We start from the raw sequence: 26,397 nt of genomic DNA on the forward strand, positions 1-26,397 counted from the left end.
GATTGTGCAGCACTTGTTATTCTCCGTCAACAAGTCAGTAGTATAAAATACAAAAGTCGCAGACAAACTCGCAATATGATGTAACCTCCATTCACGTTTTTTAGAAAATTCTTTTATAAAACATGAGAGAAAAAGGAAATCATTGAAAACTATCAATTGCAAAGAAAATTAAGCTTGCAAATAGTGCGACAAGGCTTGGTCAAGGGTTCAACTACTATGCCTCTCCTATAGTACATTTTAGCATTTTTGGCATTGGCAGACTTGCATATGAAAATGTTAAAATTTCACACTCTAACTTGGCAACCCGAAAATAAAAACAATAGACTAAACTACTTACAAGATATAAAGACAAAGCGATTTAGGGGTATTCGAAAATACGGCCATAGGCAAACAACGCATTGGACAAGTATGCACGTGACATTCTCCCTCACCTAAATGGTTGACATCCCTGTCAACCGGCGAAGTTGGAACTCTTAAATCTGTTGTTTCACGCTTCAAGATGTTTGACACGTTCTCAGCATGTTACCTCCACGGGGAGGTTCTTCTACTTCACTAGGAATTTATGTATCTCCATCGTGGGTCTTCTACCTTTCCTTACTCTATCTGCAATGATTTCTTTTACTTCACTATCTTCTTCATGTTTTCGATCGACAGATAACCGTACGTCATTGTTGCCCTATTGATTGAAGACTTGATCATCCGCTCGAAACTCAAGGGAGCATCGCTTTTAATCTGCCCTCTTCTCCATCTGCCTCGAAGCCTTTTTAGGAACACTCGAACGATGTCAGTCATCTATTCCCATTCCTTTGCAAATCTGTGAACTTGAGGATCGTTCCCTACATAAGGGCGATCAACAAGGCGACGACAATACATAATGCCTACTACCATTAACCTCGAACTGACTTCTCCTGGTCGGTGAATTTATCTTAGCATTGTGACCAAATTAGGCTACTTTCAACGGTTGAACCCAATTTCTTTGTCTGCCATCAAAGAGAGGTTTCCTGGCGAGTCAAAGGTCGAACTAATGGAATTTTTGTTCCTATTGAATTTGTAAATGAAGAGGGGTTTCCTGGCGAGTCTAGTGTAAAACTCGAGAATTGGTGTTCATATCGAATATATTGCGCAACTAAACCTATGTGGTATACTCTATACAGTATGGACATGCACAATATGTTTGTCCTAATTATATACACTAAGGTGCAAGATGATCACGATGATGGGTGTAATGCGGTGTGAACTCATGTAACAAGCGTAGCATGAAATAATATTTAACTATTTAATCACAATGTATTGTGCATTTATAATTTGAGGCGATACAAAGCATCTGTTAACTTCAGAATTAAGTCGAGCGTCCTCTCGATGTCTTCACCATACTTGCTCACCTCCTGGGACCCAAATACTTAGGGCATGTTTGGGGGAAGTTAGGGTCATAAAGGGGATGGTTGGGTTATGTAACTCAACCCTTATTTGAGTGAAAGGTTATCATAATCCTAGTTTTCTTTCAGCAACTCTTCCTTAATAAATTTTTTTTACTTATTTATAATTTTTATACTTTCAAGTTTTGTTAATTTTAATATTTTTATTTAAAAAACACAACTTGTTTTTAAGTTATGAATTTGGTACGATTACATTATTAAAATTTCAATTTCTTCATTTATTCTTGAATTAGGTAATTTACTGTGATTATACAATTAAATTTCTAATTTAATTACCTTCAATCCTATATGAGATTGATATCAAAAATTTAATTTCACAAATATATTGATACGAATTCGAACATAGAGTTGATTGAATGTAATTAAATGTTGATATCAATCTCAACCTCATTCTTTTCGGTACCTTGTATTTCCAATTGTTATTTGTATGTATTTACATGTTTATGGGTTGCAAGTCACATTCATAAAACATAATTAATTGAAACGTAATGTAAACTTAAAAAATGTTAAAAATGAATGTCGTAGTTAAATAAATTAAGGCAAATTGTTTTTAAAAAAAAACTAGAACGATTGAACAATTAAATATACAAAATTTGTGTATTAGATTTAACATATGAATTTAAAAAAAAAAAATATATTCGCACGTAACTACTTAAAAAAGGTTGAAAATAAGTCTCGTAGTTAAAGAAATTAAGGCAAATTGTTTTTATGAAAACTAGGACGATTCAGTAAATTAAATATACAAAATTTGTATATTGGATTTAGAATATGAATTTTAAAAAAATTATTCACACGTAATTACTTAAAAAATGTTGAAAATGAACGTCAATTTAAAAAAATGAAGGTAAATTGTTTTACAAAAAATATGACAATTTAGTAAATTAAATATACAAAATTTGTGTATGAGATTCATAATATGAATTTATATATATATCTAAATTTCATAACACTACCTATATAGCTCTTCTCCTAAACACATATTATCTTAACTTTACCCACATAATTCTTCATCCAGACAGATCTTATCATAACACTTTCTCTATAATCTTTTCCCCCAACACATCTTATCATAACACTACTTTAATTACTCTTATCCTAAACACATCTTATCATAACACTTGGTTTATCATAACCCTAACCCCTCATAACCCAACTCTTCCAAACGATCCCTTAAAGTTAAGTTATGATTTGCATCTAATCCGACTATAGGCATTATAAGCAATTCATCATAATTTAAGTCAAGCATTCTTTTTATGCTTTCGCCGCACACATTAACATTTATGTAACTTATACAAAAGATTAATTCATCGATGAGATTACATTGCTACAATCTCTTAGTTGTCCGCCTAGTTAAATACAAGTTATTGCTTGTCAGATGATTACAGTAAATGCAATTGTCTTTTCTCTTGGATATACAAAACTTTGATGTCCATGTTTAGCTTAACATAACTTACAAAACATATACCCAAATTCTTTAATATTAATAGCACCTTACATTGTTCATAAACTAATTAAATGCATCAAAAGTGAAAAGTAAAAGATAAATTGGAGAATGGTAGAAGAAATGCATCATTATTATAACAAAAACTTTAGGGCTCTCAGTCATAGAGTCAATCTTACCAACTTAATACATAAAAATTACAAAATGGATTACAAAGAAATGAGTTAAGCCTTAAAATATGATTTTCTCATATTATTTGGCTCTGATTTTTGCTTTTTGTGATGAGGAAAAATAGTAAGGGAAATCTGTCTCTCTTGTTCTAAGCTCTTGCCTATAACTTAAAGACATAAAGGATGAAGAAATAAGGAAGGTTTAAGCTTGCTCTTCGAATTCCAAATTTTGCACACCTAAGTATGAAGTATATGCCCTCATTTATAAGCGGAGAGTGAGGTTGACAAGACATTCCACACCTCATTAATGCTCTGATAAAGCTGCATCAGCATGTGCAGACATCCTTTTGTCCATTTTCTAACATTCGCGCTAACCAAATCTATCTGCTAATACTTTAGAATGTTTAGCTTCTTGTGCTTCTCGCCTTGTTGGTTGCACGCGTTCTCGCCTGACGTTGTATCATCATGCTATACTTCTTTTACCTAAAATCTTGGGATAAGACAAGTACAACGTAACAAAGTAGGGATAAAGTTCTTTTGCAGTTTGAGATACATAAGTTGATCAATACTTCTATTTTTCTTTGTGTTTTCTTCCAATCTTATGCGATAAAAAACTTCATTATTTTACATAAAATGCTGCAATAACTTGTATTTCTACAAGTTATCAATGAACTTTCAAAAGTTTTATTAGTACTATTACTAAAAAAATATATATTTTTTTTTACAATTACGTACACTTCATCACCTTCATTTTCCATTTACTTTGGGACTTTATGGAAAGTTACGAACTTGTAGGATCCATAATATAAGGAGATGATAAGTAATAGAATTGAGGTTTTTAGTAGTAAGACCCACAAACTCCTTCTCCTCTCACGAAACAATGAGGGGAGTCTATAACTCCTTACTTTCCTACTCACATTTCTAAACCACCCACTCTCGAAGCATATTTGGTCCCTGACTATTTAAAACCGCAATAACCTCTTCTTTGTTACAATAAAAATTATTTTGTATTTTTTAATTAAGTATCCACAACATTATTTTAAAAACTCAATTTGCTACCGTTTTTACTATGGTACATTCCTTGTTTTTTTATTATTTTATATAGTGTTACTACTTTTTTTCTCAAACTAAAATAATTTACACCTCAAACACATATTATTATAAACCAAACTAAAATAATTTACACCCCAAACATAAACTACTATAATCAAACTACAATAACTTAAAATTATAGTAGTCAATTTTTTGTCCCAATCGCCCCTTAAAAGTTTAGCAAGGTTAATAGCTGATAAACACCTAAGACGTGCTTATATCTACTTCTTATTTATAGTTGATTTTATTAGAATTAACGTGTTTGCTAGTGTTTATCAGCTAATTATGATTAAATTATCAACTAGGGAACAAAAGAGATGAAATTGAGCAAAACTGCAAAATTGTGCTAAAACGATGAAAATAGGCAAAAGTACAAAAAGCGACTGGTTAGTAGGGCACCATTGTAACAAATCTAAAACAATGAAAACAGGCAAAGTTACAAAAGTGACTTGGTAGCAATGTTAGGTAAAATGGTTTACTAACGTCGCAATGCTACCATACTGTTTTGCAACTAGAAATTCATCCTAAAAATAGCTTCCAAGATCCACCTTTTTACACCCCATTCATTTACACTATGTACAACAGAGAATAGAGAGAGCGAGGGTTGTGAGCCTCATTTCTGTATCATAAAGAGCTTTTCCTAAATTGAGTTCAGAGTAGTGACGACAATTTGGTGTTTTCAAAGGAGTTGATATTTTATAAGATAATTGGAGTTGTTATCCAAATTAAAGGACGAGAGTCACAAACTTGGCTTGCATTCTCTTTCCTTCTTTATTTATCCATTAATTTGTCTTAGTTTTCACTATAAGCGGTCTTTATTAGTGTTGTTACTACGAGTAATTAATTTGTGTTCTTAGGATGTGTGATTTTTTCATGGAACTGTTAATTGTTTGTTGGACTTTGATTTATGCATAACTCATAGCATATTCATTCCCAATATCTTTAAACGTATAGCTAATGTCTGGAATGATCTTTAATTGATATTTAGTTGAGAGATAATACATTAAGTTAGACACAGTATGCCAAACTATTAATTCATATGCATCCGAATGATATAGAAATTAATGATGGAGGATAAGTTGGGTTTTATGTCCTAAAACTCGTAGATATTAAATGTAATCCGTTGACGGTCATTAATAAAGTGTTATTATTATAAATTCAATAAAGTGTTATCAATTATATTATTAGTTTTGTCTTAATAATCTAAATCAAATAAATTGACATTCTAACTTGTTTGATGAGTCTTGAACAGTATGTGGAGACATACATGAATCAATGTTCAAGATACAACTTAAATGGTCTATAATATAGAGAGAATGTTGGATATGTTATCATGGTAACATTATGGATACGACTCACTTTGTATTTGATACAAATGCAATGATCCAACGCGTTCATGTAGGTGACATGTGAGTGAGGGTATCATATGCAAATAGTTTGCATAAGACCATATCACAAAATAGTAACCACTAGATGTAACTCCGTGAACTAGTTAGGTTTCTATTTCATTATGATGACTTAGGTAACTTAGTTTTAATTCTGAGTGTATTATGAACTTATGTTTGCGATAGATTGTCATTTGATTTGTATGGGCAAGAGTGGCTAGTTTGCCTACTCAACGTGCTTATCATTTTGGGGACAAAACCAAGTTGGAAATTGAAAACATAATCACATAAGATGAAATTCACTCCTTCCGGTTTTAGGGTAAGCAGACGAGTATTGCCTTAAATGTAGTCTCTGGGACTTGGAACAAAGAGCCCTACTCTCTTTATGGCACGAGAGAGTTTTTTGTTTAGTAGTTGGACCATAAACATGTTGTTCATCAAAGGAGCACCGATATTTAAAGATTATAAGCAACTCAAGGGGTAAAATGGTAATTTGATCTAGGTGGTGTTACAAATACTTGTGAATGACTAACTTACTATTTTTAGTCTATATCCGTGGACACATAAATATATTTACAGGGAGAAGAGTTCAGTTGTGAGTCTAGTGGAATGTACACACAGTTAATGAATATTGATTAATGTGGTTAATGAGTTTAGCTAATTAATCTTATATCGTTGTAGCTTCTGATATGTAGGTTTGTTAGGTCTCATTCCTAGCTTATAAAGGATAATGAAGTTAATATATATTGGTTGTAATTTGAAATGTTTAAATTTACCTTGAAAATTAAATATAATGTATAACGTGATACATTATAATATAAAGTTTATATATTTTAATTAAACTTTATTATATAAATTTAATTTTGGCATTAGCCAAGGGGTGTTGACATTGGCTACTTTATCCCTCATCTCCCTTGTTCATTGATTGCACTAGCTTCATTCCGATGAATACAAACCTAATTTTTTCTAAAATTCAGATAACATTTCTCACTTTGTCATAACCCAAACTTTATCGGTATTTTCAATTAAAGGAAGAAAACCTAATGGGCTCATTACAATGAACCAAAAGGAATATATCGGCCCATAAATTCAGAAAAAAAAAAAGAGAACCAAATTTCACTTTGCTTCCAGAGAAAAAGAGAGTGCGGGAGAGAAAGAGAAGAAAGAAACTCTAAAATCTGGAGATTGAATCTGAAGCTGATAAACCCTCGATTTCAATCCCAACAAATCCAACAAGTTCACCATGATTTGGAGGAGTTTAGCTTCCACTTCAATGCTGCTTGCTGCAAAATCTACAGCTTCTGCCAGCGGAAGAACGGCGATGAGGGATTTTCGTCGCGCTTACAGCTTGGTTCCAATGGTCATTGAACACACATCCAGAGGAGAAAGAGCCTACGATATCTTCTCTCGTCTTCTCAAGGAGCGCATTATTTGCATCAATGGCCCTATTTCTGACGATACTGCCCATGTTGTGGTTGCTCAGCTTCTCTTCCTCGAGTCTGAGAATCCCTCGAAGCCCATCAACATGTACCTCAACTCCCCCGGTGGCGCCGTCACTGCTGGTATTTTAGAAAGACATATGTTACTAATTCAGCTACTTTATTGTTTTATTTATTGTCTTAATTTATATCAGTTTCTGGACTTTCATTGCTTACTTTGAGAATGTTGTCAAGAGCTTGAACAATGATTGAATTAGGTTAAGGTTGATTTATCGTGATATTAAAGTGGTGGGAGATCATCCCTGAGTAATTTGTAGGTTTAATTTCTTGGGGTTTGGGTTTTGTAGTTAACATATGCACACATGTAGTATTACTAATTCGTATTACATGCTCCCAATTTGATATTTTTTTCACAAGAAAACAGTAGGATTTCATCAGCGAAAACCCGTACTCCTTCCCTTTAAATTGGAGGTTCGAATCTTCCAACCCAAGCACCAAAAAGAATTTCAAGTTATCGCTAATTATGAAATTTGGCTAATCTCATGCTGGAACTGCACATCCCTGCCCCTAGGCCATAATGTTAATTTCCACCGATTGTTACTCCTAACTGGCTTTGAATTGCATTCACATTCAAAGCTTATAACGTTCCAAGTACCAACCTTTCCTGCTTAGAAGATTCTAAGTTTTCTCCTTTGATAGAATCACCAATAATTGTCATGTATTTACAGGGCTTGCTATATACGATACTATGCAGTATATAAGATCACCCATCAACACCATCTGTTTGGGTCAGGCTGCCTCGATGGCTTCTCTTCTTCTAGCCGCTGGTGCCAAGGGTGAGAGACGATCTCTTCCGAATGCAACTATCATGATTCACCAGCCTTCAGGTGGATACAGTGGGCAAGCGAAGGATATGACAATTCACACGAAACAGATTGTTAGGGTTTGGGATGCCCTAAATGAGCTGTATTCCAAGCATACGTCACAGTCAGTAGATATTATTCAGAAGTATATGGACAGGGATTATTTTATGACCCCAGAAGAGGCGAAGGAGTTTGGCATAATTGACGAGGTGATTGATCAAAGGCCCATTGCCCTGGTGACCGATGCAGTTGGTAATGAAGGCAAAGATAAGAGTTAGGAATTTGAGGTAGAATCTGATGTGAAAACATGGCATTTCAAGTTGCATAGTGAGTTTTGATAGATTTATCCAAAGTTAATCTTATCTTCCTTGGGTGCGATGGAAATAATTATTTTTTTTGGCTAAATGACCCTTTGGCTATTTTGATCAGTATTGTTATTTTGTGTACCCGGCATTGATATAGGTATTGACAGCTTTTATTAACACTTCAGAGAGAAAAGTTTGAAGTTTAATAAATTTAAAAGATTTGCTTGTATAACAGATGTTTTTACCCTATCCATATTATATCTGATTATTCTAGTTCATGCCAATCACATGTGGCTGGTGGATCGTGATTTATAGTTACATATTTTTGCCAAGATATACAGATAGGGGCAGATAGGGTTCACTATAGGATGCGAGAAGTGGAATTCTGTAAACTTTACTCGTGTATTGAAAACAGTACAGGGTTCTTGTAAGATTCTTACAACAGCGTGGCGCAATTTTATAGACTGTATCAGACTTGGGAGACTTTGTACCTCAGTCCAGGTACACATGCTTTTATGCAATGAGATTCAAACTGGCCGACTTTGATGAAGGCTTTTTTGTGCTATGATATGCTCGTATGTGTGCATCAACGCTACCAAGAAAAGACTGCTGTTCTGGCGCAAAACTTGGTTATTTTGGATTTTGACTTGGATTAATCTATTCGTCCGTAAAATCGTCTATGCTTTTATCATATTTGGAGTATTTGTATGTTTCTTCTGCACTGTGTTAATCGTTTGATGCTTGATTCATTATATAATGCAGTTGTCCTATGTCTTAACTTTCATTTCTATCTGTAGTTTTGTAATACGTTTTTGGTTATTGAGTGAATTAGTAATTAGTTCATACACATGAGTTTGGTTCCCAGTGGCCCCAAATTTGTTAGACGTGGAAGACATTTTTTTATCTTCAAGCCTTTCGTAGTACTTATTGATTAAGGAGATTGTTAGAGTCTCTGTATTGTTTTTAAGATGTGATCATGGTATCATAATGTGTGTATATATATTTCATCAGAAGTTATTTATTTTATACTTAGCTTCTCTTTTTAGCGCCTTCAACCAATGGGAAGTGTATCTGGGAGTGCTTTATGGCCTCAAGAGGCACGAACCAGTTAAAGAACAAGTAAAGGGTCTTCTTTTATCAGTTCAAATCAATGGCAACCGTTCTTAGTGACATGTTTTAATTGTATGGTAAGACTAGTCAAGATGTGTATAAACTAATTCCAAAGCTTGTGATATCAAAACGAGAGAAAGATGATATATGAAGTCTAGAACCACAACGAATGCTTCTAAACTTTAACTTTGTTTCAACAATATCTTTCATTTTTTGCGTTGAAAAAGTAACTTGGTCATTCATAATTGTTTCAAGAATAATTATTATTCTTGAAGCGGAGATATTTTAGAATTTTGAATGAAAATTATGGACCTAATCTTATGTGGTGGTGGCTTAGAATAGTTTTGTTGGGTTCATGCTCTAATTTTCGTTTGAGACATTATTACACCGATACACCTTCTAAGTCTCATTTTTTTTTTCTGCATTAACTTTCTTTTCTAATAAATCTATACTCTAACAACAATGGTTTTGAAGCACTCGTAAAAAGACAAGTAATATTACAACTTTGGAAATAACTTTTAGATGGAGTGAACTTTATAAGTATTTTATGATTTAGCCTATCTTATAGGATAAACATTTGTCAAACTCATTCTTAGTTGTAATTTAGCTTAGCGAGCATTTAGCAAGCGTTTGGCTTGATTCTCAGTTTTTGATAGTTGTTTGGTCCTCAACTTTTATCAGTTCCCGGTAGTTATTTTGTTAAAAAGAAAAGTGTCTTTGCAGCCTAGGTAGTTGTCCATGAAAATCTGCTGCTGGTAACATATTATTTAAAAAAGAATTGAATATCTTCTTCAATAACATTCTCTTCATATTAGTCAGAGATGATGGGAAATGTTATTAAAATTTTATGAAAAAGTTAATGTTCGTATTTTGGAAAATTGTAAAAAATTAGAAATATTGATAAAATATTTACTTATAATGGAATCTTTTAATGGGTTTTTAGGATAGTTATAAGGGGTCTTTTAAAAAAATATAAAAAAGTCTAGAGGCCCATCGTGTAAAATACCAAAAATGTCCCGTCAACCACACCATCAATAACGCGTGCGTAATACATTTGCAATTTATACGCGATCGTTTAAATATGGTTCAATATATACGCGATCGTTTAGATATGACTACAACGCGATCGTTTAGATATGACTACAATTTATCTTTTCAATTCTATCGTTAATTTTGTTACACAATCGTTTAGATTTGGGTCCCCGATTTTTTAAATTTTTTTAGGTCCCCGATTTTTTAAAATTTGATACACGATTTTTTTAATTCTTTTGGTACACGATCGTTTACATTTGTCTACTTCAATCCAAATAATTTTTTTTAAGATTTATTATACACGATCTTTTATTTTTTTACACGATCGTTTACTGTTTATCTTTGGCTACTCCAATTAATTTTTTTTTTTTTTTTAAGATTCTTTATACACGATCTTTTAGATTTTGCTATTTTGTTGTACACAGTTTTATACACAGTTGTTTATATTTGGTTACCAAATGTAAACGCGTAAAAAAAAAAGACGATGGAAAGAAATCATAGCGAAAAAAAAAAGAGGAAAAGTAAAAAGACGATAGAAAGAAATCGAAGCAAAAAAAACCGAAGAGGAAAAGAAGAAAAACGATTGAAACATTAAATGACATAAATAAAGAATTGAAAAATAAGAAAGATGATGGGAAGAAATCGCATAAAATAAAAATAGAAAAGAAGAAAGACGAAATCGCAGGGGAAAAACGAAGGAGACGAATCGCGAGGAAGAATAGAAAGATGGAAGGGCAAACTTGAAATATTTAAAAAATGGCTAATCTTATGAGTTTTGTTACGTGGGCCGTAAGTAGTTTGCAGTTTTGTTACATTTATGTAAGTTTCCCTAATTATAATGGGTGGCAAGGCCAATCACGTGTTTTCTTTCTTAGTTTATTGATTTATAGACAATATATTGTTGGAATTTGTGTTCTAAAACTCGTCCTTTGTTATTTGATTCAATAAATTTTATTATTGAATGTTATAATCTTAAAACCAATAAACTAAGGTCTCAAGGCTATTTTACTGAGTTTGCCAAATATACTTGAACTTTATGTATAGACATAAACATGGATTAAGTTCAAGTTAATAGCCCAAGTAGTCTATAGTGTATGAATAAGGTTGGTCGCCTTATTCTGGATAAACACTATGGATGCGGCTCGCTCCGTAGTTAGTACAAACGATGTAATCCTGAATCGTTCATGTAGAGACATGAGAATGGGGGCATCCTATGTAAATAGTTTGCATAAGACTGGAACCACAAATAGTCACTTTTTTGTTATAACACCGTAAATATAAATTGACTATTTCATTTATGATGACCTAGGCAACTTGATCTTAATCCTGAGCTAACTATGAACTTCTGTTCATTCGGTAGTATTCTTAGATCTGCATAGGTGAGGGCAGCTCATCATTGCTAGCCCAATAAGCCTTCCATTTTAGGGATAAGACCGAGTGGATAGCTAGGGACATAAGGTGCAAGATGGAACTCACTCCTACCACTTATGGGATAGTAGATAGGTTGTTCCCTTAAGAACTGAATCCAAGTCTTGAACAAGGGGCCCCACCTTCTCATTGTCCCGAGAAAGATTCTAGTTTATAGGTTGGACCTTAAACCAATTGTTCAATAGTGGATCAGTGGGTCTTAAGGAGCAAGATGTAACCTTGGGGGTAAAACGATATTTTGACCCAGCCAAGATTACGAACAACCTGTGAAGGATTGACTTACCCATTATGGTTATATCAGGTGCACATAAATATATCTATAGTAAGGGAGTGCAACTAAGAGTCTTTAGTGGAATGACTCTAACGAATGTTGATTAAGCTTGGTCTAAAAGAGTTTAGCTAGTTAATCTCGGATCGTTGGAGCCCATGATTTATAGGTCTATTAGGTTCCCCTACTAACTCATATGGATTCAACTAAGAACAAGAATGTTGAAGTAACTCGAATTGTTCGAATTAAGATAAGAGAGAAACCAACAAATATATAAGATATAAGTCGGTAGAAATAAACTTTAAGCTTTTTGTTTAAATATGATTTAAATAAATATGAATATAGATTCATATTTAAAAGCTTGAAAAGTTTTGAAACGGTCAAAGTTGTAAAAGTCAACAAGTTGACTTTTAACTTTGAGAAATAAAACTTTGATCGGGTTTATATTCAAATATGATTTGAATTTTAGAAAAATTAATGCATATTCATTCTCGGGAGGTTAGAATTAGTCAAGACGGAAAAATTAGTAAAAAGTCAAAAAGTTGACTTTTGACTTAATTGGTCAAATGACCAAAATGTCCCTTTGACTAATTACTTTATTAATTAACGATTAATGGAAAATGTGGCAAATTATTATGAATTTGAAGTCACTAGTTTCATTAAATTAAAGAGTTAATGATTTGATTAGATGTGTGATTATATATGAAATAATTTACATGCAAATTGCATGTAAATTTCATATAAAAACTTCTCATTACCAAATGAGAAGATGATGATGTTTTCTCTGGAAAAGAACACCTAAATGATACGCTCCCCATCTTTCTCTATATTTCACTTCACAAAACCGAGTCCCACAACTCCGTTCTTGGTCCTGAGCATAGTAGGTCAGCTTGGTGATTGTCCTTGTTCGTGATTTTCAGACAGAGAAGGAAAAAAATTCAAAGAAGAATCTCATAACTATAAAAGGTAAGTTCTTCGTTTACCTTTTTGGCTTCTCGCTTAGGACCATCGCATAGCATGTGCATGTTAGCTTATAAATCGTTTAGATGCATATAGAGTAAAACATGATCTATATCTTCCGCTGCAACATGCCTCTAGTTGCTTTTCCATCATCATACCACAAATTTTAGAATAATTATTAAATATGTAGCAGTATTTTAAAAAAATTGTAAATATAGTAAAGTCTCTGGTGATAAACTTCTATTGCCGATGGATTCTCATGGTTTATCAATGATAGACCAATATTTACTACATATGATAGACTATCATATTTGCAATTTTTTTAAAATACTATACTTAATCATTTTGAATATAAATGCTACATTTGCAACTATCTCTTTTTTTCTATTAAGTGTATATATATATATATATATATATATATATAAACAATAAATTAAAATTATAGTCAAATACCTATTTCAAAATCTAAAAAGCAAAAAACAAACCTTTTTGGAAAATTTTAAATTTAACTATATCGAGATTATTAAGACGAGACAAATTTAAGCTAATTTAATACCTAATCAATGATTATATATATACAGATATTTCACAAACTTAAGATTTTAGATTACATTCTTAGGCTTTCTAAGTATACACCCGAAGCGCAATTTTCATATTAGAGGCTACCTAAACCTCCTAGCTAACCCCTGACTTAATACTTACCTAAAATTCCAAACATATGTAACAAATAAAGAGTGGAATGACAAATAATAAGAAATTATAAAGTATGGGGATTCGTGAATTCTAGGCCCATAGTGAAAAGTTTATAAGATATAAAATTTATGCGCTTTTAGTAGTGGGACTCACAAATTTCTTGGACCAAACAATAAGTGGAGTTTAAAACCCTATACTCCCTTACCTCTACTTTCGAAATTCTTAGGCTAACACACCCTGAGTTTTAAGCTCGGTAAAGCACAATGTATGGATTAATTATGAAATATTTGGGGGAATGACAAAACCAGGGGTGTTTTGATGAATTAATAAGTTTTTTGGCAAGAGTACGCCACACACATGTCATGTCTTTATAATATTTCCATTTTCTCCGGATACTATTGTATATTTGATTGATCGATTACAATTTAATTCATGTATCATGCGATTTAATACGGTGTAATTCAGAATACTAGTTGTCTAATTCAAATGTAACATATTAAGAGATGAATTAGTTGAATTAACAAAATATAATGTAATTCTCAATGGTTATGAGATTTCAACCTAACGAAATGCATGATTAAATCAACCTAATTTTTCTCTATTTTTGAATTTTGCACTCAATTTGTTACTATATTTGTTTCGATTTAACTAATTTTTTAAAGTACCTAGGATTATTCAATTTTTAATTTCTTTAATTCCTTTATGATATTTTAAATTATTGTATAACTTTACAATTTTTTTATCTTATTTGTTTTTTTTTATAATCCTACACTCGGATTAAACCATTTTAATTCGTTTGTTTGGTTATTTTTATATCCGACTATTCAATGTTCAATTTATTGATCACTTTTATGATTTTAATTTACAATCTATCTCGATAGTACTTTTTATGTGTAGTTGTTGATTCTATATCATTTGATATTTATGAAAATACAACATATTTTAATAATGAATTAGCAACAAAACATTTCGTCCAACCGTCATACCAAGATACAGAAATAATTAATGATGTCTCGAGTAACAGATTACCGTGTGAGAGCCATCAACCCGAAGGTCTCCCTCCGGTCATCTTTGATTGCCCTTTTCAATTTTAATTCTATGAGTTAGATATCGATTTTTTCATTTTTCTAAAAGTTTGTGAGAATATTTTTATTCATGCAACCATTTGTCCTTTAGACCCAACAATGATACATGAGATTACCTTTTACTTTTATTTTTTATTTCTTTATTTAATTATTGAATGATTGGTTTATTTGAAAATGAGTATTGTTTGATTTATTTTAGATCACGTTTGTCTCACCATAATGAAAGTTGGTATATAATTGTAATAAATTTGTTATTAATGAATCAATTGTAACGAGTTTAATTCGTAAAAATAATTGAATTATTTTATTTAAATTTATAAGTTTTGTCGGGACTTGTTATCACTCTTACCTCTACCTTTAAAAGTTTGTTATCACTCTTACCTCTACCTTTAAAAGTTAAACAATAATGATACAGTAGAAAATGTCAAAAAATTGGTAGTTTTCTGCTATAGAAGTATGGTAGTAGCTTTAATGAGTAACGTATGTAATAGCTAAATACAATGAGATTAAACACCCTCAATTCATCGACCATATTGTGTTATATCGTTAAAAGTTTAAATATTTACTTCATGTGAGACCATAACACAAGTAAACACCAAAAGTAATCCAATAGAACTACTCACTTATTTTCTAATTCTCATTGATCTTCCACATTTAATCGCAAACATATATAAAATAGACCACTGAAAAAGGTCATATGTTCACACTTTTAAATCCGTAAGTAAAGTATGTGCTTATTTCAATTATACTCCCAGGAACCACTAATTGGCCATACTATAATGTATTTGCTCGTTAACATAACATAATTAATGGGACATTCAATTTTAGGTTGGCCGGGGAGGATTTCATGACTTTATTTCCTCTAAATACCTACGATTCATTTTGGAATAATTATATTAACTTTATTCTACAAAATTGGAATTTTTATCTCTCCACTCCCCAAATTTATATTTTAAAATTTAAAAAATATATACATTTGATCCTTAAATATTTAAAAAGATAATTTCCCTTCAACTGTGTGTTATCAATGATAGTTAGAAGATACAAAGTTTGTCACAAATCTAACAACAATATATCAAATTAACTTGAGAGGCACCGACCAATCAGATTCAGCGGCCAAACAAATTTACAAGAGAAGACTCAGATAAATCAATCAAAGAGCATCAAAATTTTGGGAATTCAATAATTAAGACAAGAAAGTTTCAGCTAAAAAGTATCGTTGCGACATGTAGATCTAATTGCTGAACCAAAACAAAGCAATTCTCCAACAACTCCAATAACAAATAATCTTGTGACAAAAGATAAAAAAACGATCAAAGGGTCTAGAAAAGAGAAGTTCCCTTCCCCTTCTTGTCTCCACCGATTTCGAAGTGCTTGCATCTCTGCATTTGACAATTAAGACATATAACGATAAGGAAACCGCACAATATCCACACCACATAATATCTAACAGTTAGGTTTCCCATTTGGACTTGCATCTTGTCTTAAATAGTAAGCAATTACTTCAAAATATCGCAATTTTCTCACCATGTACCAATTCAATGCTCATTACAAAACTATACCCAAGTACCGGAATGGAGAAAACAATACTACCCCAAAGGTAAAGGCATTTAAAACCAGGTATCAAGTATGAACTTCCTTCACTAGTGTAGCAATGGGTATTTTCTTTGCGGGAAAGAAGACGTATTAACACTGTTTGAACCAACAGCCTTGGATAGTATGAGAACGGTTCTATATGTTTGAAAGATTTTTTGCAAAATGATCAAAGATACTTAATTGAGAGAGGTCTTAAACGAAAAAAAAAGAAAAAAAGAACAAAATACTTTGCATTCTGACCTTGATAGGGTGCTGGGATACGTGTTTGCAACCTTGGCACTGAAGCCTCAACACAATCTTCTTGGTCGTTTTTGCCTGTGAGATTCAGGAGTTTCAATAAAGTTCTAATCTAAATAGAACCTTGGAAATAGAGAAAGTAAGATTTTGACTGGACGTGAGAAAATTAACTAACCTTCTTGTGAAACACGGGCTTGGTCTGACCTCCATATCCTGATTGCTTGCGATCGTACCTACGCTTTCCCTGTGCAGCAAGACTATCCTTTCCCTTCTTATATTGTGTAACCTTGTGCAAGGTATGCTTCCTGCACTCCTTGCTCTTGCAATAAGTCTTCTTGGTCTTGGGAACGTTCACCTGTTTGCCATAACCATATCAACAAATCAAGTCTTAAGCCACAACGCTACAAGCTGTAATGACAAAAGACACACAGATACTACAATCCCACTACTGCCTCTTGAATCCATGGTTTAAAATTTTCTTTAGAAGGGCACAACCACAAACTTACTATAACCTAAGAAGCACGAACATGGATACGAGACACGAATACGACATGACACAGATACAAGACACGAATATGACACAGATACGAGACACAGCGACACACCATATTTTAAAAATCTAGGACAAGACACAACAATAACACTATTATTAAAACATTCATTTTTAAAATATATATATCATTTTTATAGTAAAAGAAAATTCTTAGTAAATGAGTCGATGCATTTATATGCTTAAAAGACTTAGCTTGATGTATTCCATGTTCAAAAGTTATTATTATTATCATGTACGAGTGTCCTGTCGAACATGGACACACTATCCAAACTGAAGTGTCTGTGCTTCTTAGACTATAACAACCAAAGCTCCAGAATTTAAAATCACACTCCACGAGCAATGTTTACCTCGTGAAAAGTCCTCTTTTAAGCAATTTTTTGATGAAACATCCCAATCCCACTCAATATTAAAGCGTTCAAAAGTTCAGTGCCATCACTATAATTATTCCTCCTTCCTCTCTCATTGCAGAAGCCTTCTGTAATTACTCGTATCGGAGCTCCCCTCTTATAATTTCAAACATCAACGAAACTGTTCCTTATCCGAAAAAACATTACGAGTTCAGTGACACTACATATTTCACTCGCATGCAGCAATCGTGCATATCCTAAATCCAGGACCCAGTTTCCATAAGTTACAAATATCAGTAATCCTTCAATTCATTCTCTTACAGTCTGCAACAAAAATACTTCCAAATCGACGTGATCACGCACAAACTGCCATATGATTTAGATGGCTTATTCTACAACGCCCCACAAAACTCACGTTCTCACCTCGCTAACTAATCCAAGCTAAGCTCGAGTACAACAGATAAACCAGTTTACTTCTAACACAGTCCTAGATCAAGTGATACTACGAAAAAACAAAAGGCACGTAACTACAGCTATTAGCCTCTCCATCACAGAACTAATTGACGCAACCAAATAGAACGAATAGTGAAATAAATCAGGCAAGTGGAACACATAGGGAATCACGACAAGAAGTAAGAGAGATTGAAATTCCAGAAAAACAGAGAAAGAAGAAGAAGTACCATGACGGCTGGACGTCGACGAGGCCTGCTCCAGAAACCCTAATTTAGTGGCAAAGTAGGAATTGAAAAGAGAAACGATAGTTATATATATGTTGAACTGGAGAAGAGAGCCCATGGACCCACGTTTGTTGTTTGTGGACCTGGGCCCATGTAAAGAGTTCACGGCCCATTTGCTTTTCTTTTCCGATTTTAACTATTTACGATATAATATAATAAATTAGATTCAAAATGATCCATTATATAGCAAGAAAATTGTAAACATAGTAAAATTTTTCGAACTTCATTAATGATAGGAGTCTATCACTAATAGAGTATATTACATATAATTGTCTATCACTAATAAACTATTAAGAATTTAAAATATTGTTATATATTTAATTAATGTATGCGTGTGTACACATATTAGTGCCAATCCCACTGAAATATATGTATCTAAATAACATCTATTGCATTATATCTCAAAGGGTAATGTCTTGTCAACATCAATTGCATGCTAAAAGTCATCTTTATTATTTTTCAAATGGATATCTTCGCATTTGAAAAGTCACAACCGCTTAAGCAACACTAAAATAGTTAAATAGACCGTTTTAATATGAGACAAATCTAGCATATTCAGAGTAAGAATAAATACCCTAGAAAGTTTGTAAACTAAAAACTCCTTTCAGTCTTCTATGAAAGAAGACCCACTTAACTCTATAACACCACCTGACCTAGTTGCAACTCGAGCAAGGCAATTGACAACCATATTTCATACCATTAATGAATCTAAAAATTTTGCTGATAGAAGATATTAGTAAGTTAGCAGTTTTAAAGGCTCGTAAACGTATTAATCTAATTGGCAGGAACCACAGGTAAAAAAGAATTAAAATATTTACCTCAGAGACTAGGAAAGTTGAAAAATAAGCCAAAAAGGGTTTTTCATAAGAAATTAGAAAAGTGAAGAATTGTTGAAGTGGAGGCCTTATTTCTTTTGAAAAAGTTGTAAAAGTAATTTCAAATGAATTAGTTAAGTAGTCCTCTACGTGAGTTCGGCCTTCTTGTTTTTCTTTTCCAGTTGTGTATTTGTGAAGTTTTTTTTTTTTTTTTGTAATTATTGTTTTTTCTAAAATTGAAGGTTTGAGACAAACGGATGTTACCGCAAACATTTACTGTATATAGTAAAGAAATCTAAATACATCTCATACATTTTTCTATATTTGAATATTTTATTATTTTAAAAAATGTCGTATAACAAGTCAAATAAGCAATGAAAAAGAGTTGACAATAAACACTAGGATTAATTAGCATATGCATAATTAATCAAAATCTTTTTTTGTTGTGTGTGTTCTTAGATGCAATACTTGTTTATTTAATTACTTATTCTACGTAACCATCGTAGATTGTGGAATAAATGATCAAATTATTGACTTTTAATTAAGATGGTAATCAAATTTTATTCACTAAAATAATTGTTAAGTACTATGACTATGAGTTTTCCAAATATACGGTGTTATTTCCAAATACATTTTCACAAAATTTTCATTATCTTCTTTTATATATATAGAAAATAGTTAAAACTTCTAAAAATATAACAAAATATTATAATCTATTTAAATTAGGATAATTGCCGTATTTTATAAACATTTTGATTAATATTTTTAATTAAAAAGTAAAGCTTGCATATATGTAATTTTGAGTTATAAACAAAGAAATTGAGATTTTTGAATTTAACTTATAATTAGTATACTACTAAAGTTGAATGGTATAAATTAAATTTTGAATTACATTGCAAATTACAATATTAATTGCATTAAAATTTACATTGCATAATTCTTCCATAAAAAATATATAATAATGTCTTAAATTTGTTATTAAATTTTACTTCTGCAGAGAGGACAAGAATCATTCCTTAGAACCCAATTGATTATACATGACTTATGATACACATGACCGCACCCGATTCTACTCACCTCCTTCTCTTCTCCCTTCAGTTCTTCGTAACAAACACAACAATCTCCCAACTCTCTTCCTTCTTCAAACCCATCAAACTTCTCCATCATCATCAACCTCTCAATCGCCGCCCTTCGGGAACCGCCCCTACTTTTACCTGTCTCCTCCCTCCAGATCATTTGGACCCGATCGATTAATGCCACGATGCGGAACTTAACCTCCAAGTTTCCGGCTGCCAAGACTTCACCGATGAGAGAGGTGATATCCTTAGCGACTATATCGCAGGTTTCGATGTCGAGGTCCACGTAAGCGAGCAATCGCCGGGTATAAAGATGGCAGATCGAGGGATCTTGGAGTTCTTGCAAAGGGAGAGGGAACACGGTAATCCGCAATGGAACGGTGTTAGATTCATGGAGGATATTATGGTTCGTAGGTCCGTGGTAAGGCGGTCTGGAGAGCTGTTGGTGCACAATTCCCAGTTGGATTAGGAGAGATTGATCGTTGCTGTCGTCACAGCGACGGACAGTGTAGCGGGAGATGGAATCACTTTGGAAATTAGAAGACATTATATTGAATAGTAGAGATTTGGGATTTCAGAAAATATGAATTGGATGAAGAAGTTAGGGACTTCAATTTGATTTATAATGGAACAACATTGACTTAATTCCTTTTTTGGGATCTTTGTTGTTCCCTGTTTTTACCAGTTTGATTATGGAAACTATCTTCCACTGATGAAGATCTTCTCAATATTTTCCTTTTTTGTTTTTCTTTTACTAACGGAATATCTTTTCAAAACCATTTCGAAAAATAACTAACGGATATTTGATATGATTCTTTTTTTATATATACAATATTCAAAATCAGAATTGTAAAAGCTCACCTGTGACATATGGGGTGTTTTAATAAAACGAATTAAACTTTATAATAAAATCAAAACTTTATAATTAAAATTGGACCTACCCAAATCAAACAATAATAAATGATTAAAATTGAATTTTTAAATGGCTTTTGGATTTTGAATTTTGATATTTTTTAATTGATAAGAATTAATATCCTTTACTCCTTTATCATTTTTAATTAGTTATCAAAAATTAGAATGAATTTTATTTTTAGAAAAGAGGGATATATTATAGACTGGCTTAATTTCAAGTTGTCAACTATAACTTTTATTAATTTTAAATATTTAATATATTTACAAAAGAATATTTAATATAAATCATTATTATTAATTATCAATGTTTTAATTAATTTGTATTCATAAATTTGTTTAATTAGGTTTAGTATAAAAGTATTGATGTATATGTATTATCATTGATTAAATAGTTAATTGCTATTGAAAAAAAATTAAAAGGGTTTTAGAAAAATATATAAAAAATCAGATTATTCGCCAACAAATTGATTTTTCTAGTAAGATAAATATTTTGTTATGTTCTATTTTGTACAATTTCCCTGCATTTAAACCATGCTAAATTTCATCACTTTATTGATGGACCTTTTCCATTTAATTAAGTAATTGTTAAAATTTAACTTATGTGTACAAAATTGGTAAATAAGAATATTAATTATTTTGGATATTTAAAATCCACACATTCAAATTCTAAATATTTAATACGTATATTCTTAAAATAATAAATATGGTGGGCTAAATTCAAAAATATTATTTTAGTACAACAATGTAGTGTAATGTAAGTAGGAGATTCAAATCATAAATTTTGTGAATTTTGATATACTTAATGTCAGCTCAATTAAGCTTTTGTTGACAAATGTATATGATATTTTAATGCGGTGATCACAATCTCTAAATAAACAAAATTAAATAGACAATTAAGAATTAAAAAGAGTCGATAGCAACCTAACAATTGAAATGAATATGAAGTAGCATACATAAATGAAAGTAATTTGTGTCTTATTGGTTATGAAGTACAAATTTGATTTTTTTTTTTTATATAAATTTGAATGGATCCTTTATTATGATTGATTGACATAATATGGAGGTGAATAAATAAGATGTTGTATTGTGAGCCACCATGTATTATAAAAAAAAGATGTGTTAATAAGATGGTTGTATGTTAGTTAATTCAGGGTGGAAGACGGCGGCTAAAGGATGGATGGGATGAGTTGAGTTGGTAGGAAAAAGCTGATTAAGTGGAAGTGGGGAATCAATGGTCGGAAAGGGGGAGGATGTGGCAGCGGAAAGTGAATTAAGGGTATGGGGGAAGACATTGGAATTTAGGAATATTATGAATTGGATGAAGAGAATGGAGTAGATTTCATTACATTTATATATATATATATGGAAGAATGGTAATTTACTAATTCAGTTCCGATTAGGAAATTGTTTATTTTATGATTTTTTAATTATTATTATTATTATTATTATTATTATTATTATTATTATTATTATTATTATTATTATTATTATTATTATTATTATTATTTTGTTGGATATATCTGTTTTCTTGTTTTTTTCGCTTTCTTCTACTATCGGTTTCTTTACTGAAACTACCTTTTTATGATTTATCTTTCTTAATCGTTATTATTATTATTTCTATATGATTAAAAAAAACACAACTAATGAAATCTATTTTTTTATATATATAAAAAATAGTATAGCATTATTAATAGTAAAAATATATTAATTATAGTAAAATAAGTCAAATGGGAAATTTATATACATATAACAACAACAAATAGAAAATAAAACCTTAAGGCTAAATTATTAAAAGAAAGAAAACACTCCAAATTTAAGCAAAGTGAATGTGTCAAAATGCTATAGTTTTAAAAATATCATTCATTTTTCTTTTTTAAAAAATTATTTTAGGTAGTTTTGGTTGCAAACTAAGATATACTATACATCCGTCCTATGCTATGATAAAATTGAAAATCAAATCTTTGTAATTTAATAATATTTTAGCATATATCACTTCAATTAATTATTTCCACACATTTTAAATAATTTTGTTAATTTAAAAATATACTTGACTACTCATTGAAGATGCAAACCAATGATTGAAGAATTGGAGATTGAAGTGGAATGGATGATTAAAGTTGCAAATAAGATTGAAGTTGAAGATTGAAATTGAAACGGACAAAGTTGAAGATCAAAGATGTGTTGGACGAATGAGATGCGAAAACGATGTGCTTGACAAGGAGATACAAAACAAATGATGAGTTCTCTTATGTTTTAGAGGGAAAGTAAATTATTTAATTGTGGGTGCAAAATTTTATTTAATTATAGGGGATTTGGAGATTAGGAAACAAATGTATTTAAGAACCACATTTGTCACTTCAAGGATATCTAATTGCCCATTATATTTTGACTTACGAGACTTTAAAGACCCTTTGGATCCTCGTGTTTGTAAAATAATTCTAAATAGCCATAGTCAATTATTATTAAAGAGTTGAAAACACAAATACTAAAATCTATAAGAAATCCAAATTCGAGATAATAATTTGTATCTTATTCATTCACATTGTTATCAATTAACATACAAACTTCCAAACTATCTATTTCAATTTTAATACATGCATATATCAATAAGCCAAAAAAAGATGTACTCCAAAGTCATATATACTTAAATTTGTTTATTATTTAACTTTCTATCCTTTTGTCTTTCTTTTGTGATAATGTTTTTTTTTTTCCTAATCTTAATGAAAAAATAGTTATAAATAAATTAAAGTTTGAAAAGCTAAAGAGCACATTGAGGTTTTAATTTGAATCAATAGTAACTTAAAAGTAATTGACAAATCTATAGACTAATCTACATTGCATAATTCTATTTTTCTTCTACACAAAGGACAAGAAAGATTTCTTCGAACCCAAGCGAGTATACAAGACTTATGATACACATGGCCGCACTTGACTCTACACACCTCCTTCTCCCCTTTTTCATTCGGTTCTTCATTCAGTTCTTCCCAACAAATACAACAATCTCCCTCCAACTCTTCTTCCTCATACCCATCAACTTCCTCGCTCGCTGGATCTTCTTCTGGAATCACTCTCTCGTCCCTCAGAACGCGGCGCCTAAATGGATGGATGACATCGTACGGAAGAAGTTCGTTGGGTGGTAGTGGGGGGAAGGGATGGCCCCGAAGCCTCGATCGGTTTTGGAGCGATCGATCGTGCCTGGCGATGTGGCGGCGGCGAGTGAAGCGTATGGGGTTAGACATTGGAAATTAATTAGGAATTATGAATGGGATGAAGAGAATGAAGGAAGGAAGTTATGAATCTAAATTTAGATTTATAATGGAATTAGAATGGCAATTTAGTTTCTGAATAGGAAATCGTTTATTTTATGGAATAAATATTATTATTATTATTTTGTTGGATATTATCTCTTCCTTTTTTTTCCTTTTGGCTTTCTTTATTTAAACTACTTTGATTTTCTTTTTTGAATATTATTATTATTATTTCTATATAATTAAAAGAAAGAAAAAAAAAAACAACTAATGAAGTCCTCTCTTTTTTAAAAAATTGTATAGCATTTTTAATTGTAAAATAAGTCAAAGAGAAAATCTAATCAATGTTAAATTATTAATATAAAAAAAAAAAAAAAATCCCGAACTTTACTCATTAAGAATATATCAAAATACAGTAGTTTTAATAGTATCGTTAAACAAATTTTTGTGATCCAAATGAACTCTTTTTAAATATAAAGGAGTAGGCAATTAAATAAGAAAGTGAGTGTCAATTGAAATGAAGATTAATAATTATACACTAAGAGCTGTGGGTGCAGAAATCCCCAGTTGGATTAGGAGAGATTGATGGTTGCAATCGATTTGGAAAGAAGACATTATTAACAAGGAATTTAAGAAATTAGGTGTTTAGGATTGCAGCAATTAAGGATTGGATGAAGAAGATGAGGAAGTATGAACAACATTGACTTCTTATTACCAAACTTTTTAATGGAATTTTAATTCCTTTTTTTGGATCTTTCTTCTTCCTTACTTTTTTTCATCCATCTCTTCTAGTACTTCTCTCAGTTTCTATATGCAAAGTTTTCTCATCCAAGATTTCCCTTTTTTCGTCCCTAATTTTGATAAATAATATATAATTAAAAATAAAGATGCCATCAACAATCACTTAAAAATAAGATGAAACTATTATATTAGTATGATGTTTACATATATTTACGATACAAATTTTAAATGTAAATATGAAAAATATGATGTTCATGCCTCACTCTAATCTCAATTTACACTTAAAATCGTTAATAAATGCATGCAATGCGAAAAGATCAACATGAGTTTAATACCATCTATATAAATAACTTTTGGGTGATTTGTACAATGACCTTGTGGAAACCTATAGGAAAAAATTTCTAGATACATAAAGTAATAGAAGAAATGCTTTTACACCATAACGTGTGGTTGGTTTTAAAAATGAAGTACATATTATTCATTTTTGGGCACTTAATTAAAGAGTGCAAATTTTGGTTTACATATATGTAAATGTATGATAGGAATTAGTCAAATTATTAGTTTTTACATGACAACGTTTAAACACCAACTGACCATTAAATTTACAAAAATCATAAAAATGACACCTTCTCACTTCCCTCATCAAAACAAAACCTCTTCTCCAACCTTTCTCTCGCATGGCGGTTTTCCCTAACCCTATCCATATCCAATTCACCAACGTATTTTCCCCTAACCTTCTCAAGAATTCCCGCCAAACCCACCTCTGCCGCCGCCGCCGCCGCCGCCCACTTCCATTTCCGATCTCATTCGACGTCCCAAGTAGAACAGCGCTGTTGTGCACAGTATGGCGCATAGTCGTCCCCATAGCACCATAATAGCCACCATAACAACCATAATCACCCGATCCAAATTCTTGACCGGATAATTCGTCGCCAACTTCGGGGTGGGTTTATTACCGTCTGAGAACGCCGGGGAGGTGGTTGCGACGGCGGCGGGGAGATGTTCAGAGACTGATCTTTTGAAATCTTTCTGGCGGGTCAATAGCTGAGAGGGAGGAGATACAGAGTGCAACGACGCAGCGATTTTTCTCGTCGGCGAGAGTTTCTTCGTCGTGAAATTTGACTGAGTTGACTCGGGCTTCTTCCGAGTTTGACTTGGCTTAAGTGACTCATAACCCGAATCCACAACGATCTCACCTACGACCTGTGGCGCTTTCGGCGTAATCAACGAAAGAGGAGGCGGTTTCTTGAAGTCCGGCGAAAAAGAGAGCTCATCGTGAGATGGATAGGCGACGTCGACCGGAACAGTTGCAGAGGATTTCTTGAATCGGAAAGTAAGTGAGAAAGTCCGGCGGTTGCGTGGGGCGATCGAAGAAGGCTTTTTTGCAGGAAGTTTGGAGGAAGATCGGAAGCAAGTGAAGAGGAAATG

At 32.0% G+C, this 26,397-nt stretch overlaps 2 protein-coding genes across 2 annotated transcripts; one reads left to right on the forward strand and one right to left on the reverse strand.

The window, feature by feature from the left end:
* The first annotated feature begins 6,526 nt into the window (after nucleotides 1-6,526).
* Nucleotides 6,527-8,363, forward strand: LOC103500353 (ATP-dependent Clp protease proteolytic subunit 2, mitochondrial). The gene is made up of 2 exons (XM_008463624.3): nucleotides 6,527-7,086; nucleotides 7,692-8,363. Exons 1-2 carry the CDS (start codon nucleotides 6,768-6,770, stop codon nucleotides 8,102-8,104), a joined length of 732 nt encoding a protein of 243 aa, XP_008461846.1. The 5' UTR covers nucleotides 6,527-6,767; the 3' UTR covers nucleotides 8,105-8,363.
* A 7,493-nt stretch (nucleotides 8,364-15,856) lies between these two features.
* On the reverse strand, nucleotides 15,857-18,229 carry LOC103500352 (60S ribosomal protein L44). The gene is made up of 4 exons (XM_008463623.3): nucleotides 18,121-18,229; nucleotides 16,716-16,895; nucleotides 16,544-16,618; nucleotides 15,857-16,089 (listed from the first exon to the last, which is right to left on the reverse strand). The coding sequence occupies exons 1-4, from the start codon at nucleotides 18,121-18,123 to the stop codon at nucleotides 16,030-16,032; spliced, it is 318 nt and encodes a 105-aa protein (XP_008461845.1). The 5' UTR covers nucleotides 18,124-18,229; the 3' UTR covers nucleotides 15,857-16,029.
* Nucleotides 18,230-26,397: the final 8,168 nt, after the last annotated feature.

Source organism: Cucumis melo, chromosome 4 (assembly GCF_025177605.1).
Source record: "Cucumis melo cultivar AY chromosome 4, USDA_Cmelo_AY_1.0, whole genome shotgun sequence".
Taxonomy (NCBI): domain Eukaryota; kingdom Viridiplantae; phylum Streptophyta; class Magnoliopsida; order Cucurbitales; family Cucurbitaceae; genus Cucumis; species Cucumis melo.

What these genes read in the sequence shown, in the direction of transcription:
- LOC103500353 (XM_008463624.3), top strand. Translation starts at nt 6,768, where the DNA reads ATGATTTGGAGGAGTTTAGCTTCCACTTCAATGCTGCTTGCTGCAAAA. An exon ending in CGGTGGCGCCGTCACTGCTG is followed by an intron (nt 7,087 to 7,691) that starts GTATTTTAGAAA and finishes ATGTATTTACAG; the next exon opens with GGCTTGCTATATACGATACT.
- LOC103500352 (XM_008463623.3), bottom strand. An exon ending in AGCCCGTGTTTCACAAGAAG is followed by an intron (nt 16,619 to 16,715) that starts GTTAGTTAATTT and finishes TGAATCTCACAG; the next exon opens with GCAAAAACGACCAAGAAGAT. An exon ending in TATCCCAGCACCCTATCAAG is followed by an intron (nt 16,090 to 16,543) that starts GTCAGAATGCAA and finishes TGTCAAATGCAG; the next exon opens with AGATGCAAGCACTTCGAAAT.